The sequence below is a fragment of the Gobio gobio genome (genome assembly GCF_949357685.1).
Source record: "Gobio gobio genome assembly, chromosome: 15".
Classification (NCBI taxonomy): Eukaryota; Metazoa; Chordata; class Actinopteri; order Cypriniformes; family Gobionidae; genus Gobio; species Gobio gobio.
The window spans coordinates 28560826-28582087 of record NC_137108.1 but is presented as its reverse complement, the minus strand read 5'-3'; the positions used below and the strand labels follow the sequence as shown (position 1 = coordinate 28582087).

At 35.7% G+C, this 21262-nt stretch overlaps 1 protein-coding gene across 2 annotated transcripts; it reads left to right on the top strand.

The window, feature by feature from the left end:
• Positions 1-469: 469 nt before the first annotated feature.
• On the top strand, positions 470-18056 carry ddx61 (DEAD (Asp-Glu-Ala-Asp) box helicase 61). Of its 2 annotated transcripts, XM_079837192.1 has the most exons (15): positions 470-542; positions 5446-5701; positions 6423-7375; positions 7525-7588; positions 7675-7779; positions 7905-8034; positions 8572-8718; positions 11378-11472; positions 11575-11697; positions 14691-14819; positions 15023-15139; positions 15547-15610; positions 15705-15806; positions 15938-16146; positions 16250-18056. In XM_079837192.1, exons 3-14 carry the CDS (start codon positions 7200-7202, stop codon positions 16135-16137), a joined length of 1452 nt encoding a protein of 483 aa, XP_079693318.1. In that variant the 5' UTR covers positions 470-542; positions 5446-5701; positions 6423-7199; the 3' UTR covers positions 16138-16146; positions 16250-18056. The 2 variants fall into 2 exon arrangements, with proteins under 2 accessions (XP_079693318.1, XP_079693319.1); XM_079837193.1 differs by lacking the exon at positions 470-542 and having other exon boundaries at positions 5446-6254; positions 16250-17930.
• The last annotated feature ends 3206 nt before the right edge of the window (positions 18057-21262 follow it).

The window sequence follows — 21262 nt, the reverse complement described above, 5'->3', positions numbered from 1 at the left end:
TGTCACGACTCAGACTTTCAATATTTATATAAAAACATTATTTCATGTTTAAAACTAATTATCTAAATATACGCAATGTCATTTATATCAGTAATCATTTTAATATTATAATTTTTCAAACATGGCAAAACATTTTCAACAAAACTAAATATTTGGCCTTGCTAGTGTAGCATGTTTGATATGAAATATAAAACTTGTGATGGGTGATGAAAATAGAATATTTTTATGATGCGTGAGAAATGTTTCTGTCCACAGGCACGAAAGTGTAGAAGTACGGGGGTGGATTTGATAACGGTACCGCCCAACAAATTCAAACTCTGTCATTTGATTGGTCGATGTCAATTTTTCGATGCGTTTACGTCCTTCGAGATCAATTCAGCGCACGGGGGGGTGACGACGGTAGGGACAGATTCTCGCGAGGCGGTTTGGCAACAGCTGATCTGTGACTGGAGCGTGCATGGTAGGAAGTGGTGTTGATTCCGGTAGTGATCCGGAAATGGAGGATGAAATGATTGGCGCGGACAGCGGAGGGAATGGGAAAGGTGAATGGAATGTAGTAGTAAACAGGAAAAGAAAGAAAAATAGTGGTCAGGTATCTGAAACTGATAGTGAGAAAGGAAATTATGTGGCAAGAAGGAGAAAAGAAGAGTATAAGGTAGTGATGAAATTTGCTGCTGGGTCTAGTAATGCCATTAATCCGTTGAAGCTTTCTAAAGCTATTAAGGAAATGATCGGAACGATTGAAAGTGTTAAGTCATTTAGGGATGGTAGATTGATGTTATTTTGTAAAGATAACAAACAACAAAGAACAGCTCTAGGGGTAAAAATAATTCTAGGGCAAAAAGTGATATGTTCGATCCCAGAAGAAAAAAAATGGGTTAAAGGAGTTATTACAGGTATCTCCCCAGATGTTCCAGTAGAAAAGATTAAGAAAGGTTTAACTGGAGCAGCAGTGTTAGACGTTAAGAGATTGACATCCAATAGAAACAATGAGAAAACTGACAGTTTTTCAGTGATGATTAACTTTGATGAAGAGAAACTACCTAGTAGAGTGTTCTTAGGATTTGTGAGTTACATGGTAAGACCATATATCCCCCCTCCGCTAAGATGTTATAAATGCCAAAAGTATGGACATGTAGCGGCAGTGTGCAGGGGTAAACAGAGATGCGCGAGATGCGGGGGTGAGCATGAGTACGGCAAGTGTGGACAAGACGTTTCTCCCAAGTGCTGTAATTGTGGTGGTGATCACAGTGCGGGATATGGAGGATGTAAGGTGAGGAAACACGCAGTCCAAGTACAGAACGTCAGAGTAGAGGAAGGAATATCATATGCGGAAGCACTAAAGAAAGTCGGAAAAAATAACGAAGAAGCAAATGTTACGGTATCAATTCCTCAAGGAAAAATGATGAACGATAAACAGGGGGAAGTTAATGAGACCTCAAAGATTGCAGACAAAGTGGCATTTGTAACATTCATGGCAGAAGTTGTGAACTGCTCTGCTCAAACAGAAAGTCGGACAGAAAGAATCAAAATAATAATCAAAGCAGCTGAAAAGTACTTAGAGATGGAAGGAATAACTGTAGACATGATTAATGAGAAGTTAAAAGTACAGATAACAAACACGCAATCAGGATGTGGTGGATCTTAATGGTAATATTAATACTGCAGTGGAATGCTCGAAGTCTAATTGCTAATGGGCAAGAATTTAAGAAATTTATATCAAATCAAGAAAATGGCCCTGATTTAATTTGTGTGCAAGAAACATGGCTCAAACCACAGTTGAATTTTATAATACAAGGGTATACAATAGTAAGGAGAGATAGAAAACAAGGGAATGGTGGTGGGGTAGCCACATTTATAAAACAAGGAATTGGGTTTAGAAAGGTAGAAGTTGATATAGAACAAGAGGTAGTGGTGGTGGACATATGGGAAGGGAATCAAAGTATAAAAGTGATAAATTTTTATAATCCATGTGAGAAGTTAAATAAGAATGTACTGGAAAGTATTGGAGGGAATAAAGGAAGCAAAGTGATATGGTGTGGTGATTTTAATGCACATAATTCATTGTGGGGGAGTGCTAGAACAGATTTTAATGGGCTGGTGGTGGAAGAAATGCTTGATTGGGGAGGATTAGTTTGTGTTAATGATGGGGGTGATACAAGAATAGATGTTACTCGTGGGCATGATTCTGCATTGGACATAACGCTAATGTCTGAAAACTTGGCAGGGAAATGTGAATGGAGCATAATGAATCAAAGCACAATTGGAAGTGACCATTTTCCAATAATTTTTAAAATAGGGGTGGATGTAACTCAAGCAGTAGTGGAGAGTAATCCAAGGTGGAAGTTGAAGAATGCCAACTGGGATATGTTTAAAGAATTGTGTAATAATAAAATGGATGAATTAAATGAAGTGAATGGAGACATAGAGATATTAAATGAAAAAATAAATGAAATTATTAGGAATACAGCAGAGGAGGTAATTGGAAAAAATAAAAATACCAAGAAAAGAAAGGCAGTTCCATGGTGGAATGAAAGATGTAGTGAATTAATTTCAAAAAGAAATAAAGCTCTTAAGAAAGCAAGGAAAACATTAGTGTTCAATGATTATATAAGCTATAAGAGAGCTCAGGCATTGGTGAGGAGAGAAATTAGAGTATCAAAGAGAAATTATTGGAGAGAATTTTGTAATAGCATCGGGGAAGAAATAGACATTAATGAGTTATGGGGTATGATTAGGAAGATGGGAGGGATTCAGAGGAAAAATAATATACCTGTTTTAGCTAATAATGATAAAATTGCGGTAACAGATAGCGATAAAGCAGAGATGCTAGTGGAATCATTTGTAAAGGTACACAGTAACGCAAATATGCCAGATGATATGAGGAAGTATAGGGAACAGAGTGTGAAGGACAATATTAAGATATTTAAAAAAAAAATACCAGCAGGAGGTACATTAGATTCTAATTTTACATTGTTTGAGATGAAGAGAGCTTTGGCAGGTGTTAAACAGACTTCCCCTGGTAAAGATGATATATGTAATGAGATGGTTAAACATTTATCAGATCTGTCATTGAGTATGATACTAAAACTTTTTAATATGGTATGGGAGACAGGAACTTTGCCAGAAGCATGGAAGCATGGAGTTATTGTACCAATAGCAAAACCTGGGAAGGATAATACTCAGACCAGCAATTACAGACCAATTTCATTGACATCAAACATGTGTAAGCTAATGGAACGAATGGTTATGAATAGATTGTTGTATGTTATAGAAAGCAATAATCTTTTATCAGCATATCAGAGTGGATTTCGAAAAGGGAGAAATACCATGGATTCAGTATTATGTCTGGAAAACGAAATAAGAAAAGCACAAGTTAGTAAAGAGGTTGTAATTGGTGTGTTTTTTGACGTAGAAAAGGCGTATGACATGATTTGGAAGGAGGGTATATTAATGAAGTTAGATAGTATGGGGATAGAAGGGAAAATGTATAATTGGATCTTGAATTTTATGTATGGAAGAACAATTCAAGTAAGAGTGGGGTCCTCATATTCACATACATATCCTATAGAGAATGGTACTCCTCAAGGAAGTGTAAGTAGTCCTATTCTTTTTAACTTGATGATAAATGACATTTTTTACTAATGTGGATGAGGGAGTAAGTAGGTCATTGTATGCGGATGATGGAGCTTTATGGATAAGGGGGCGAAATGTTGCTTATGTTGAAAAGAAAATGCAAAATGCAGTATATGAGGTTGAGAATTGGGCAAAGAAATGGGGTTTTAGATTTTCTGTGGCAAAAACTCAGGTGTTATGTTTTTCGAATAAGAAAGTTAAACCATCTATGAATATTAAAATGTATGGGCATCAGTTAGAAGAAGTAAATGTAGTTCGATATTTAGGAATGTGGATGGACTCAAAAATAAACTTCAGAATACATATTCAGAAAATGATAGAAAAATGTAAAAAAGGGATAAACATATTAAGGTGCTTAGCAGGAGTAGAATGGGGGGCAAGTAGACAGTCATTGAAAAGAATATATAAAGCAGTAATAAGATCTAACATTGACTATGGTAGCATGGTGTATAGCTCGGCAAGTATAACTTGTATTAAAATGATTGAGGCAATACAATCTCAAGCAATGAGAATTTGTTGCGGAGCAGTGAGATCATCTCCAGTGGTAGCGTTACAGGTAGAATCAGGAGAAATGCCTCTAGAATTACGCAGACTTCAATTGAAGATGGGATACTGGACTGGAGTAAAGGGTCATTTAGAATGTCATCCAGTTAAGAAAATTTTAAAAGAATGTTGGGAGTATGAATATAAAGAAAAAGTAAGTTTTGGGTGGACTGTTGGGAAGGAGGCACAGATTATGGGATTGAATGTTTATGAGATTGCACCATCAGTGGCGATTCCTGCAATTCCTCCATGGTTGTTTCAAATGCCACTAGTTGATCTAGATATACATAATGAGATTAAAAATAAGGATATAAACATTTCAACAGTAACAATGATACAACAATATATTAATCAAAAATATTTTTCAGTATTACAGATATATACTGATGGGTCTAAAGAACCAGAATCTGGAAGAACAGCAGCAGCTATGTATATACCTACATTTAAAGTCAAAATCGCAAGGAGAGTATCAGATCATATTTCAGTATATACTACCGAATTAATTGCAATATGTATAGCTTTACAGTGGATAGAGGAGGTGCAACCTAATACATCAGTGATATGTTCAGATTCAATGGCTGCCCTTAAAAGTTTACAGAGTGGAAAATCTGAAGCACGACAAGACGTAATATATGAAATATTACAGTGTTTGTACAGAGTAAGACAGTTGGGTATAATTGTATATTTCCTTTGGGTGCCGGCACATGTAGGAGTGGAAGGGAATGAGGAAGTGGACCAGCTGGCAAAGAAAGCCCTGAAACAAAATCAAGTTGAATTTACGGTTTCAATAAGTAAAGCTGAAATGAAGAGATTAATAAAGATTGAAGTAAGAAAGAAATGGCAAAAAATTTGGGATTGTGATCAAAAAGGAAGACATTTATATCAGGTTCAGGGATGTGTTGGTGCTGAAAGGATAAGGTATGGCAATAGAAGGAAGGATGTGATCATATCAAGATTGAGAATAGGGCATACAACATTAAATCACAGTCTGCAAAGGATGGGGAAACATGAAAATGGTTATTGTGACAAATGTGGTCTGCCAGAAACGGTAGAGCATATTCTTTTAAGATGTGTTGCATATGAAAGTGAAAGATCTCAGTTATCTCATGAATTAGAAATGATAGGAATAAATAATATATCGATGCAGGTGCTATTAGGAAATGGGTTAATGCAATCAAGGGTATATGAAATAATGTTGAAGTATTTAAAAAGGATTGGAATAATGGATAGAATTTGAATATGGTTTTTTTTTTTTTTTTTTTTAAGGTAAAGAGATGATTAAGTAGCCTATATGTGAGCTTCACACTCCAGATCAGTAGGTGGCGGGAATGCACCTTTTTAAGTTGGTTTGCCAAACCGCCATAAAACAGAAGAAGAAGAAGAAGAAGAAGAAGAATTCAGCGCACGGCCATGTTAAATCTCTAGACGGAAGAGACAAAAGCCACAGCAACAAAGAATTTCTCAAGAAACATTCGAAGAATTAATCAAATCCACGAAGATTCAAATCCTTCAAAACTAGGAGGTAACATAGTCAAACATGAATTTAGTTAAATTAGACATGTATCTTTCCAAACGTTCACAGCGTCTCTCTCTAGCTCTCTTATTAGCATTTAGCTAAGCTAACCAGTCTTAACAATGTACCGCTGGCAGGTTGAGCTAGCATGCCGTTTAATAATATGTTTTAAATTTAGTTAACATATCTCAACTCAGGAAACAAAGTTCACCCTGTCCCCAGAAAAAAACGTTTTGCGCTGAGTTGTTCTTATATAATGTTCGGAACTATATTCGCGAACTCTTTCGTTGAATGTGGAACGAAAAAACTTTGTCGATAAACCACCTTTGTGGTTCTTGTCGGCTAAGTTAGCTCATTATGGTCCGCTAACAACTCCTGACGCTCGTGCACACTTTTAGCTTCAGAGCTTATCGTTAAACCTTTAGCGATTTAGTGAAGGACATTAAATCAGATTCGGATTCCGAATTGTCATACGAATTCCAAGTGTTTCCACACTTTTAACAAGTGTTTGAAACTGTTAGCTAAACGTGGGTGTCTTGCTAGTTAGTGTATTGAAAGTGAGGTAAGTTATTAAAGTGTATTTTATTTTATTTTCTCTTTAATATTATTTGAACACATCTGTTCACGTGTATTTAAAGATAAAATGTGAAACTAGCCCTTTGTTTGATGCCAGAAATAGTCTGTCCTTGATATGAAACTCATTTTGTCCTATAACTTTCACATTTGGCAGGTGTTCCAGAATTTCCTCCACTGAAGTGTTCAGGAACTGTGACAGTAAAGTGAGGAGATACGAGACATTGCAAAGCCAAGAGTGGAAACATTTATGGACTTTTAACTTAATTTTGGACTCTCAATCCTGCATTGACTTTCAGATTGAAAACCCTCAGTGTCGTTGGAGTTTTTCAGCAGGTTAAATAGGAGCAAGTAACACTGAGTAAAGTTTGAAATTCCTCATGACGAAGAGAATACTAGAATCTTTAGAGCACATTAAGAACCTTTAGCTGAGCCTTGTGCTTTTGAATGTAAATACTTTATACATTTTGGATACCAAAAGGAAAACAGAGGGTACTTCAGGATTTCTGCAATCCAGCTGTTTAAAAAAAGGAAAGAAAGAAAAAATTGAAAGTGAATACTTTGTCATTTTTCAGGGATAACGTAAAAGTGACTTTTGATAGGCATTAATAGATTTTTGCTCACTTGCATTTTTGAAATCCTTGTGCAAGACTTGAATTTTACAAGTACTTGTTTGCTAGTTATTTTGTAAGTTGACTCTAGGCTTGTGATATATTTATTCATATAAATATAATTTTCTCCTATTTTGGGAGAGCTTATTATAAATAAATGTTATACGACAGGCACTCTTCTTTTTAAGAGGTCTGTACGTACCGAAAACTGTTTACACAAAGGCGCATTGAGCGTAACTGTAAAACAGTTTAACGAATAGCTCAAAAGTAGCACCAAAAAAAAAGGGTAATTTGATTGAAACAGTTGAGAAAAACATCTGACAATGGCTACAGCGAGAACAGAGATCCCTTCATCAGTCATGCCAATGACCAAACAGAATGGACAGTCCAGGCCTATGAACCTCCAGTCAGGATCACTTACTTCCTCAGCGCAGTCAGGAAAAACACATTTGATGCCCCAGAAAGGAAGCAGTATACCCCAAAGCAGTGGCGGTATCAGGTATGCATTGTTTAATCTTATTTGAACAGTCTAGTAATTTGACATTGATTCATCATATTAATCATTTTAGTTGAACTGTTTATGAATAAATTAATTAAATCTTGTATAATGTATAAAGTCCAATTCATTTTGTAAACAATTTATTTTAGGTTTGGAGATGACTGGAAGAAGTCCCTGCAACTTCCACCAAAAGACATGAGAGTGCGAACCACAGTAAGTTGTGAAACTTGTTTCTTATTAGATGGTTATTTTGGAATGAGTTGCTTGTTTTTGACATTGTATGCCCTATTTTTGGACAGGATGTGACTGCAACCAAGGGGAACGAGTTTGAAGATTACTGCCTTAAGAGGGAACTGCTAATGGGTATATTTGAGATGGGCTGGGAGAAACCTTCCCCTATCCAGGTAGTCTAACCTGTGTACAGTTACAAAATAAACTCTGGTCTCTTTGCTTGGCTTATGCCTTTTAGAATGGTTGTCAAATGAACCTGTCCTGAGATTGATCGATCCCGCATTGTCTGTCTCTGTAGGAGGAGAGTATTCCCATTGTCTTGTCAGGGAGGGACATTCTCGCCCGAGCAAAAAATGGTACAGGTAAAAGTGGAGCCTACCTCATCCCCCTCTTGGAAAAGATTGATCTGAAGAAAGACCATGTTCAAGGTTTGACATGCATTGAATTTATTATTTATACAATTCTGTACATTAATTACATGCACTACTATTCAACATTTTGAGATTATGATGTCTCATGCTTACAAAGCCTGTAATTTTTTTTATTAAATACACTGATGTTGTGAAATACTATTGCAAGTTAAAACATTTAATGTATTTTTAAATGTTATTTATTCCTGGCAAAGCTGATTTTTCCAGCATCATTACTCCAGTCACATGATACTTCAGAAAGCGTTCTCATAAGCAAGCAACATTTCTTATGATCATTGTTGACCACGGTTGTGCTGCCTAATATTTTTATGGAAACCGTGATTCATTTTTTCGGGAGTTTAAATGAACTGCACCAATTTAAAACCGAAATTTTGTCACCATTTAAATGTCTATAACTCAATTTTGATCAGTTTAATCCATCCTTGGCGAATAAAAGTATTAATTTCTTTAAAAAGAAAATCTTGCTTACCTCAAACTTTTGAATGGTCGTGTGCATATAAATTTATTTTCTTTCTTTTTCTGACTTTATTTTAGCCTTAGTGATGGTACCAACTCGTGAGTTGGCTCTGCAGGTGAGCCAGATAAGTATCAACATGAGCAAGCACCTTGGTGGCGTTAAGGTTATGGCTACAACAGGTGGCACCAACCTGAGGGATGACATCATGCGTCTTGATGAGACTGGTAATTGGATTTCTCTAACATCCTTGAGTGTTTCCCAAGTTTTAAACCACTTGTAGTGATTTGAGAATTAAAGAAATTAAAGAAAGGGTTATAAAATTGGAGGAAAAACAAAACTTTACAGTAACAAAGTTACAAATGGCAGCCTTGCAGGCACTCCTCTTGTAAGTTCTTCAGTGAGAAAAGTTTGATCAGTAAATTTGCCCAAAGGTTGCATTCCACTCTAAATGGCTTGATTTGACGGAACGCCACACCTGCCGCCTGTTTTTCTGAAGTCTTGCCAGACCAGTCATTTGAGCAATTCTTAAGTTGTGCTTCCTTGTTCCTCAAAGAGCAATGTTATTAGACAAGGAGTCTCAATTATATGCACTGCATTATAATGCAGGGTTGCCCAATCCTGCTCCTGGGAGGTCAATATCCTGCAGTTTAGCGATATAGCCTCAATTATATCATGATATTTCAAGAATATTTGCGATTTATGGCGATATAGAAAAAAATATATGGAACAAATATTTATTGTTGATTGCAGCTGTTAGGCAGCAGCATTTATTAGTGCAAACATAATGAAGGGCATTTTCCATCCTTTTCCAATGAGCTACTGTCATTGATGACAGAATACTTCAAAGTGTAAATCTTTTGTCATAAGGTGGCAGCAGCAGCAGCCAATAGTAGTGTCAGTCACACAGAGTCAAATGTGCCAACCAAGGCTACTTTTTTACTTTGCTTACAAGTTGGTAGAGTTTTCACTGGAAATCTTAAGTAAAAGTATACATAATTCCTTAACATTTTAGTTTAACAATAACTAAAATAATTTATGCCATGGTCTGTCTGAATATTTGATTCTGATTGGCTGGGAGGTGTACAATAAAATCGTTTAATGCACAGGTAGTTCCAAGTCAGTTGAATCGCCGCTCTATATTAAAGGAACACTCCACTTTTTTTGAAAATGGGCACATTTTCCAACTACCCTAGAGTTAAACAGTTGAGTTTTAAGTTTTTCGAATCCATTCAGCCGATCTCCAGGTCTGGCGGTAGCACTTTTAGCATAGATCATTGAATCGGATTTGATCATTAGCATCTCGCTCAAAATGACCAAAGAGTTTTGATATTTTTCCTATTCTTCTGTAGTTACATCTATACTAAGACCGTCGGACAATTACATTTTTTTTTTAAGCCGATATGGCTAGGAACTATACTCTCATTCCTGCATGATGATCAAGGAACTTTGCTGCCAGACTATGGGTGTAGCGGCGCAATGATATTATGCAGCGCCTGAAAATAGTCCCCAGCACACTCCCTTTGCAAGCAGGTTGTCACGTTGGTTATGTTAACGGAAGTTGGCCTATTTTCAGGTGCAGCGTTGAAAACAAAACTCTGCTAATGCTGTAAACCATAGGCTATCGGGTGCTCTTACTTGCACATTACTATAACAACAGAACCAAAACTATTAAAACTATCAATATTAACAATTCATTGTTGAAATATAGGCTTTGAATCATTTATACACGGTGGCTGTCATTTTCATGACATTTATTTAAACATGCATTAAATAATCAAGACATCACAAGACCGAATATAATGAATATATAGGCAAATATAGTGCATATATTTAGCAAAAGTGTTCGTTTCTCTAGTGAACTAACCAGCTGCTGTAGACACTGAACGACTTATGAGGTAAATGTTTGCAAGCGGTTTTGTTGATGTCTTTCTGCCGTTGAAACACTGAGTGATTATACGACATAAGATACGTTTTGGTAAGTTGTAATGTATCCTCAACATACCTCAGATGTTAATTCAGTAAGTCAGTCACAAATCAGTAAGAGATGATCACGTTCACTCGCGTGCTGCCCCTTGAAATTACGTGCCAGTCACATACAGTGATCAGTCACGTCAGATAAAAGATCGTCATAACGGCATTTATCGTTTGAATTTCGTGCTAAAATGGACAGAATACTTCATGTGTTTGTGTGGGAACTCGGATTGAAGTATGTTCTGCGAGTAAAACAAGCCTAACTTACTGGTAACCGTTAAAGATTGCATTCGGAACCTTACCGGAAGCCTTGTACCAAAACGGTGAATACACCCCTAATTAATATAGATTATTATCCCTTAAATGTCATACTTAAGAGTCTTTTTTTTGTTTGTTTTTGTTTTTTTTTACTTGTTCGTTCATCTTCGGCTCATAGCCACTTGCTACTAACTTTTCTTCACGGAAGCTTCATGTTAATTTCAAGTGAGTGAGAAAATAGTTAAACTCAAACTTTGTGTACTATTATTTCCTAGACGTAGTTTTGGTATTGAGGTCAAAGTCAAGTCGGTGGCCCTGCATTCGCTATACACTGAAGATAACTCAGCAGATTTGAAATTTGAAGTTTAATTAGTATTGGACCTAATCTCTGCAGGATAGTGGCCCTTCAGTAGCAGGATTGGACACCCCTTTTATAATATGGTTTTCAATCCTGATCCTGGTCTTCGTTATCTGAACGAACACGTTCAGTTTTTGTAGCTTTTTCCGATTGAGCTGATGATCTAAATCCGATGTGTAAAATAAGCGAGACATCAAATATGTGCAGAGCAGTAGGCCCCCAGGACCACGATTTTGATGTTAAATACACATTCCAATGATGAATCTCTCTGTAAACCTTTTTTTCTCTCTCTCTAGTACATGTTATAATAGCTACCCCAGGAAGAATCCTTGACTTGATAAAGAAAGGTGTGGCCAAGGTTGACAAAGCTCAGATGGTGGTGATGGATGAGGTGAGAAAAATTATGCAAAAAGAGCCGATTTCTAACTAAGCATCTTCTCTAAATGAGTCCTAATATGATGGAAGTCCATTATGTCTGCTTTGTTCTTCACAGGCTGATAAGTTGCTTTCTCAAGACTTTGTGGTGCTTATTGAGGACATCATCAGCTTCCTGCCCAAAAACCGTCAGATTCTTCTCTATTCTGCCACTTTCCCAATCAGTGTGCAGAAATTTATGGTGAGAGATTTTCTAATCTGTTTTTATAATTGGCCTAGACTTTTTGAAGCCAAATGTCTTGGATTTAAAGGTCCCATGGCATGAAATTTTCATTTTATGAGGTTTTTCAACATTAATATGAGTTCCCCTAGCCTGAATATTGTCCCCAAGTGGATAGAAATGTTGATCGGTGTAACTCCGAGTTCTGGCTGTCTTTCTCTGCCTTTGAGAAAATGACAGGCCAGACGAGCCAATCCTGAAGTCTCCTGGTTTGACGTCCAAGCAGGAACGGTTACCTCCCTTTCCTCCACCCAGAGAATCTGGCACGCCCATTAGGGCTGGGCGATATGACGATATTATGGTATATCGACGATGTCTCGCAAATATGTCGATATCGATAACAGTCAGTGTTATCAGACGATAATCGACAGTATCATAAAAATGACGCCTGATAAACTCACAGGACATTGCGTTGCCAAATACATTATAAATAGCTTAGTAGTTACCATACACTTACCTTTTTAGTGTTTTTGATGCATAGCTACAGTAGCTTTTATGTGTTAAAGCAAAACATTGAAGTATATGGATAAGACGTTGGTTGTGTCTGTTCTTATTATACATGCGCAAAGAGAAGCACGTTACAAATTAACGAGACATAGGTTGGCTTGGCTAAATGTTTTAAACAGCTCTAAAAATATTATTGGCTATTAAATTATAAATAGAATCGCCTATTAATAATACAAATATTAATCAAACATGTAAACCTGGAAAACATTTAAAATACTAACGCTAAGAATAAAACGAGAGAGAAACCTTTGAAAAAAAAAAAATTTTGTTCAGGACACAATGCGAACGATATTCAATAATTTAGACAAATTGCTTTTATCAGTAACATATTCAAACCGTTTTTTAAAAAAAAAATCAAAATATGGGTAAACAAACATCAATAACTTTATGCAGGTGATCTGTAAAACACCGTAAATGTGGTTTACCCAGCATGTTGCATGTCTTAACAGTTGCGTATGAAAATCATAAATGCATTTTTTAAAATCATCAGTAAAATCTTCAAAAAACTAAATCATCATTCAAAATTAAAACAATTGATTTTATTTTTTTTAATTAGACACCTTAAAAATAAAATATAATCCAAACACCTCGTTATTTAATTGAACCTATAAAACGTAGGCTAACTGTGGTTTGCATGCATGTCTTAGCAGTTGCCATGCATTTTTTTTTAAATCATTAAAATCATAAAAAATCTAAATTATCATTCAAAATTAAAACAAATATAATTTCATTTTTTAAAAATACATTAGGCTAGTTCTCAGAAATAAAACATAATCTAAACACCACGTTATTTAATTGAACCTATGCATTTATAAAACATTAACGCAACAATCTAACGCAGGTTTCTAGACACAAAATTTTGCATGATTTTGCTTATAAAGCATTTCTTTAATGTGAATTTCGTTTTGTATAAATTGTATCTTAATTTTAATCAACGTTTAATCAGATAATTGCCTGGATTTAATAAATAAGAAGCAAATTGTCTATAGCAGACAATAATTGCGGGAGCGATCACATGCTTTGCACATGAACTTGGCACCATACGCGGCGTGAGATTAAGCAGAAGGGGGGTAAACGTGAGGGTATCCGGCTAGGCTAGCCAGCTATTCCCACAATAAACTGGATTACATTCGATTACTGCTGTTGTGTCTTTGTTTGCGCTGTGTACTCAATGCGCGTCACTGACGCTTTCCATATGATAGGAACATCTAAAAATAATGGTATTATCAACACTTACTCATAACTCGTTCATCTCGACAGCTGTAATGGTTCATTGCATGTGTTACAAAGTTGGTAATAATGATGAAGACGGACTTGGCGTGACTGGGACTCGTGTTTATTCAGAACTCTCAGATACAAACACAATAAACTCGTGCTGACTGACAGCGCTCTCATAACTCAGTAGTTACTATAAATAACTTTGTTAGCAATCGCTGAGCTCAGTCTCTGGTACATTAGTGATGTCCGGTTCGCGAACGATCTTTCTTTTGAACCGGTTCTTTTTAGTGAACCGAATCAGTTCACCAAATCGGACTGAATCGTTTTAAACGGTTCGCATCTCCAGTCAGCGCTGATCCATAATTTACTAAAGTTACTAACTTTCTGACATGAGTGACAGCCCCTCCGACTAGAAATAGACTAATAACCTGAAGTATATGCTGTAACTAAAACAGTTCACTGAACTGAGACTGACAGAACCGATGTGAAGTGAACTCCAGTCCATCCGTCTCTCTGGCAGCAGCTTGTGCGTCGTAGACCTCGTTAAACCACGCCCCCTCCGCTCATATCAAATGCAAAGATGTCAGCCAATCACAACAGTGGGCGTTTTTTACTGACGTCTCACAGCAGACACGCCTCTTGTAACAGGGCCTTCAGCCACAGGGCAAACAGCAGTATAGAAAAAATGCCTTTTATTTCTAAATTATGATATTTTATGATGTAAAAATCATACTAACAATATAAGTACACCTCAGGAAACATTATAAAATAACCTGAAGTATATGCTGTAACTAAAACAGTTCACTGAACTGAGACTGACAGAACCGATGTGAAGTGAACTACAGTCCATCCGTCTCTCTGGCAGCAGCTTGTGCGTCGTAGACCTCGTTAAACCACGCCCCCTCCGCTCATATCAAATGCAAAGATGTCAGCCAATCACAACAGTGGGCGTTTTTACTGACGTCTCACAGCAGACACGCCTCTTGTAACGGGGCCTTCAGCCACAGGGCAAACAGCAGTATAGAAAAAATGCCTTTTATTTCTAAATTATGATATTTTATGATGTAAAAATCATACTAACAATATAAGTACACCTCAGGAAACATTATAAAATAATAGAAAAATGCCATGCAATGGGACCTTTAATGTATACAGTGTTTTACTACATCCAGATTATTTCTCATATAAATTAGCTTTAACCATGCTAATGACTCCCTCTCGTTGTGTAGTCCAAACACCTTCAGAAGCCATATGAAATCAATCTGATGGATGAGCTGACACTGAAAGGCATCACTCAGTACTATGCCTATGTGACAGAAAGACAGAAAGTGCACTGTCTCAACACACTGTTCTCAAGGGTAAGCGGACATTCCCTCCAAAATCTGCTCTAGATTTGACTTCTATTTTGCAAGTTTTCCACTTGTATTACTCCAAAGCTTCTTTGGCATACTACATTTGAGTTACTGTATTATCTTAAAGCCTTTTTGAACAATTTGTCCTCACCTAAGGAAGTCATTTAATTTTCTCTTTTATTTGTATTTATTTTATTCTTTTTTCCTAGCTCCAAATCAACCAGTCCATCATCTTCTGTAACTCCACTCAAAGGGTGGAACTCCTTGCCAAGAAGATCACACAGCTTGGCTATTCTTGCTTTTACATCCATGCCAAGATGATGCAGGTCAGCTTCAGAATGCAGCTACACAATTCAAAAGTTTTTTGTGTTTTTTTTATTCAGCAAGGATGCATTTTATAGATAGTGACAGGATTATTTTGCAATAATGCTAAGCTCCACAATAGTTTTCAACATTGATATTAAAAAGAAATGTTTCTTGAAGACCAAATCTGCATATTAAAATTATCATGTGACCCTGAAGACTGGAGTAATGTTTTTTAGTAATTATATAATAGAATTTTTTTTTTTTATTGTAATATTTAAGAAATGCATTTGATCAAATAAATGCAGTCAGGCTGAGCACAAATAACTTTTTTAAAAACACAATCTTATAAACTCCAAACTTTTGAACCGTAGTGTATGTTCTTATAATGTTGTGATTGGTGTTTTCCTAAATTATTTTTATATTACAGGAATACAGAAATCGTGTGTTCCATGACTTCAGAAACGGACTGTGTAGGAACCTGGTCTGCACAGGTATGGATAGCCACATTCGCTGTACTCTTCCTGTTTTCAAGGGATTTTCCTAAATGTTTCTGAAACCTTTTTGGTGGTGTTTTATCGGTCACAGATCTTTTCACAAGAGGAATTGACATCCAGGCTGTCAATGTAGTCATCAACTTTGACTTCCCCAAAAATGCTGAGACTTACTTGCACCGTATTGGTAGATCAGGTAACCATCAACATTAGATTTTAACTGATTTTCGGTATTATTATAGGGTTTTCATTTATCTTTTTGTGTTAATTGAATTGTTATTGGGTCTACATGTGGTGCATTTCAGTGTTTTCTCTCTCTGTTCTCAGGTAGGTACGGTCACCTGGGTCTGGCCATTAACCTGATCACCTCAGAAGATCGTTTCAACCTAAAGGGCATTGAGGACCAGTTGATGACTGACATAAAGCCCATACCCAGCAGCATTGATAAGAGCCTGTATGTGGCGGAGTTTCACTCCTTGAACCCTGATGAGGAAGAGGCTGCTCACAAAGCTGGCGAGCTTAATTAACCCTTACTGGTAAGAAGGCCATGTCCTAAATGACCTTATCTGAAGCACTTCAACTCATTTATACAGACGTGACTACATTTAGGTGTAATATACCAATATCTCTTTCTTCCAGGAGAATAAAGGGACCAATGCTTGGCATTCTGCACAATTTCTACTGAAGACAGACGCAAAGATGACTTTGATTGTTTTTTGTTGTAGTTTTTCTCACCAAATGCTTCAGCGGTCTGGAACTGCCATGGTAAAATGTGATCAGCTGCCACAAGTTTAGGGGCCAGTATAAGTCATTCGGCTTGTTCTCTATGGACTCACTGAGGCAGCTTACCCTTTTTCCATTTGGAGCACAATAAGCCACTGTTCTTTGGACCCAGAGCATTAGCAAAGACCATTCACCATCCATAAATGCTGTTCATGAGGATTTTGTCCCCTCTTTTATTTACCATAACAATAAAAATAGAAAATACTGGCCGGAGTTAGTGCCAAAAACAAATGCCCAAGCTTTACTAGGAGTACGTTTAGTGCTGCCTATCCATCGCCTAACATGAAAGTTTTTTTTGCGCATTATATAATGAGTTTTACTCAGAGCTTTACAGTTGGTCAGGGAAAACTAGGGAGGTTGGTCGTCTTTTGGTTGTTTACAGCCTTGTGTGTGTAAATATCATCTTGAGAGGCTTGTCCTTTCTAATGCAAACAGACTTTTTCTTTGGCTAACTTTAGATTCACCACCGTGTCATCTTTCTCAAAAGTTTTTAAAACATCCAACCCTTTTTAAAATTCAGTCTCTGCATTGTCACTCTGACTTCAGCCATCTCTGTCTCTCTAAGTGCCTTAATCTATATACTTCCTCTGGGTAGGAGGGAGCACTCTATAGGTGCGCAGTGCAAAAAAACTCTGCTTTGGTCAGGATTGTTAGTGGAAGAAATTGTTACCAGCTAGATTTAGACTTCTCCAGTACCTCAAACCCATAAATCACTTGTTCTCTATTTGACCCACCAGTTTGTTGGTAATGAACAGTACCTACCTCAGCATTGGCTGGGTGAGCAATAGATTTGCTTGTGTCCGACGACCAGGTATCCCAGCTCAGATATTTGGTGAGGTAGGACTTGAATTTCAATAATTCAGCCTTCATTTTTTTAAATCTGGCTGACAGTTTGGATTAATCATTACTTATTTTTCCCGTTGAAACATACAGTCGGTTTTTATTTCATTAAAACCATGTGATTGATCAGATTCAGTTTTTCCCTGGTGGTGTCTAATGCACAGAAAGAATCTAAGTAATGTATTTTACAACATATCAGCACTAATGCTGATATCAAATGGCAGCTGTAATAAAGTTGGTAGCTCTTGAAGTATAAACTTGTCCCCTGTTGTATGTGTTGAATTGTGCTCTCTGCCATGTGTTGTATTAAGTAGATGTATGTTTTACTGCGAGGATTTATGGGAGAATGGCCAAAGCTTTTTGCTCCAAATGTCAATGCCAGCCTATTCTTTCCCTTCTCTTTTAAACAAAATAAAGTCCAGCATATTCTCCAAATGTTTGTGTTCTCTTCTAAGTACTTAAAAATCAAGGAAACTATCGTTTCAGTGACCTTATTGGTATGGAATAAATATGCTTGTTAATTCATAGTATAGGCAGCTGAATGCTTGAACGTTTGTTGCCTATAATTTACTCCTTTTTATTTATTTATTTTTAAATTTGGTTTTAGGTCTGTGTTTAAGCTATTTTCTATTTTGTGCCTTGATTCTCACCACCATTGGAAACATTTACAATTTACTTACATAAATGGCTGCATGTTATCACATCTCTACATGGATTATTTCAAATATAGTAAGCTATAACAGTTTTTCACACACGCAACTTCCTATGATGTTGAAATTTAAGTTTTTAAAGTCACAAATTAAAAAAATTGAGGATACACTACATAAACTCTTTCATTTATATCTTGTTCGGTGAAGCTTTTTACAGAATGGAAAAAGCCAAATGGCTCACCACACAATATCAAGGCTAGCAAACTGAAAAACCAGACAAGGACAAGTTTCAGAAAAGGGAACAAGTCGCCAATTATAACACAAACCGTGCTGTGGGGCTCTTTGGCTGAAATGGAAGAAACATTCCAGACATCAATCTCTTAAGCACTTCAGCCTCTTTGGGAGGCTAAAAAAAAAGCCACTTCTGTGAAAGATCAATATCAGCTCCTGCCTGAGGCCAAGTTATAATCTCAAACTTTGGAAAACTGATTTTGTGTTGTGAAATGGGTGGGGAGTAAGACATCTATTTGGAGCTAGACATCTTTTTGTGGTCGAAAGGCAATATTATAGGCAAAGCTTTGGTTTTTGTGCAGGATAAATTAGTCTTTCATGGTGAAGGAAGAACAGTCTAAATTTTTCAAATTAAAGAGTATCAATTTAAGTCAGTATCACTAGAACACGAGAATAAAACAAAAATACAATTAAATTAATGATGAATGTATAATTTTAATATATTTTTTCACAAACATTATCTTTCCGGGTGGATACTTTGAACTAGAATCAGGGCTATCTAAAACCATTAAACAAGTACATTTTCATTACATTAAATATAATAAACATGAACTGGAATGCAATAATAATATATGAAAAAAAATTATCTGGTAAAATTTTAAAACTTTATTTCTATTGTTTAATTCTTCTTTTTTAAATCTGAATGGCAGCTATTAAATATAACTAGATAAAAAAGTTCGTCGAGACAAACTTTAAGTTGGCTTGGAAAAGCTAGACCAGAAAGTTTGAAATAGTTTGAAAAGTTTGAAATAAATTGTTTGAAATAGTTTGAAAAGTTTAAAGTTTGAAATAGTTTGAGTTTTAGTAGTTTAGATAGATAGATAGATAGATAGATAGATAGATAGATAGATAGATAGATAGATAGATAGATAGATAGATAGATAGATAGATAGATAGATAGATAGATAGATAGATAGATAGATAGATAGATAGATAGATAGATAGATAGATAGATAGATAGATAGATAGATAGATAGAAATAGTCAGATGATAGATAGAAATAGTCAGATGATAGATAGAAATAGTTAGATGATAGATAGAAATAGTTAGATGATAGATAGAAATAGTTAGATGATAGATAGAAATAGTTAGATGATAGATAGAAATAGTCAGATGATAGATAGAAATAGTCAGATGATAGATAGAAATAGTTAGATGATAGATAGAAATAGTCAGATGATAGATAGAAATAGTTAGATGATAGATAGAAATAGTTAGATGATAGATAGAAATAGTCAGATGATAGATAGAAATAGTTAGATGATAGATAGAAATAGTCAGATGATAGATAGAAATAGTTAGATGATAGATAGAAATAGTCAGATGATAGATAGAAATAGTTAGATGATAGATAGAAATAGTCAGATGATAGATAGAAATAGTTAGATGATAGATAGAAATAGTCAGATGATAGATAGAAATAGTTAGATGATAGATAGAAATAGTCAGATGATAGATAGAAATAGTTAGATGATAGATAGAAATAGTCAGATGATAGATAGAAATAGTTAGATGATAGATAGAAATAGTCAGATGATAGATAGAAATAGTTAGATGATAGATAGAAATAGTTAGATGATAGATAGAAATAGTCAGATGATAGATAGAAATAGTTAGATGATAGATAGAAATAGTCAGATGATAGATAGAAATAGTTAGATGATAGATAGAAATAGTCAGATGATAGATAGAAATAGTCAGATGATAGATAGAAATAGTCAGATGATAGATAGAAATAGTCAGATGATAGATAGAAATAGTTAGATGATAGATAGAAATAGTCAGATGATAGAAAGAAATAGTCAGATGATAGATAGAAATAGTCAGATGATAGATAGAAATAGTCAGATGATAGATAGAAATAGTCAGATGATAGATAGAAATAGTCAGATGATAGATAGAAATAGTCAGATGATAGATAGAAATAGTCAGATGATAGATAGAAATAGTCAGATGATAGATAGAAATAGTCAGATGATAGATAGAAATAGTCAGATGATAGATAGAAATAGTTAGATGATAGATAGAAATAGTCAGATGATAGATAGAAATAGTCAGATGATAGATAGAAATAGTCAGATGATAGATGATAGATAGATAGATAGATAGATAGATAGATAGAAAGCTAGGCTACTAAGGAGGTTGCTAGGGTGGTTGCCGTGCGGTTGCTAGGGTACTCAGGTGGTTGCTAAGGTCTTGCTATGTGGTTGCTAGGGTGGTTGCTATGCAGTTGCTAAGGTAGTGCTCTAGTATGATTTACCCCGTTCTAGAATGATTTGCCCCAGTTTACCCCGCTCTAGAATGATTTGCCCCAGTTTACCCCGTGCTAGTATGATTTGCCCCAGTTTACCCCGCTCTAGAATGATTTGCCCCAGTTTACCCCGCTCTAGAATGATTTGCCCCAGTTTACCCCGTGCTAGAATGATTTGCCCCAGTTTACCCCGCGCTATAGATAGATAGATAGATAGATAGATAGATAGATAGATAGATAGATAGATAGATAGATAGATAGATAGATAGATAGATAGATAGATAGATAGATAGATAGATAGATAGATAGATAGATAGATAGATAGATAGATAGATAGATAGATAGAAATAGTCAGATGATAGATAGATAGATAGATAGATAGATAGATAGATAGATAGATAGATAGATAGATAGATAGATAGATAGATAGATAGATAGATAGATAGATAGATAGATAGATAGATAGATAGATAGATAGATAGATAGATAGATAGATAGATAGATAGATAGATAGATAGATAGAAATAGTCAGATGATAGATAGAAATAGTCAGATGATAGATAGAAATAGTCAGATGATAGATAGAAATAGTCAGATGATAGATAGAAAGAGTCAGATGATAGATAGAAATAGTCAGATGATAGATAGAAATAGTCAGATGATAGATAGAAATAGTCAGATGATAGATAGAAATAGTCAGATGATAGATAGAAATAGTCAGATGATAGATAGAAATAGTCAGATGATAGTCAGATGATAGAAAGAAATAGTCAGATGATAGATAGAAATAGTCAGATGATAGATAGAAATAGTCAGATGATAGAAAGAAATAGTCAG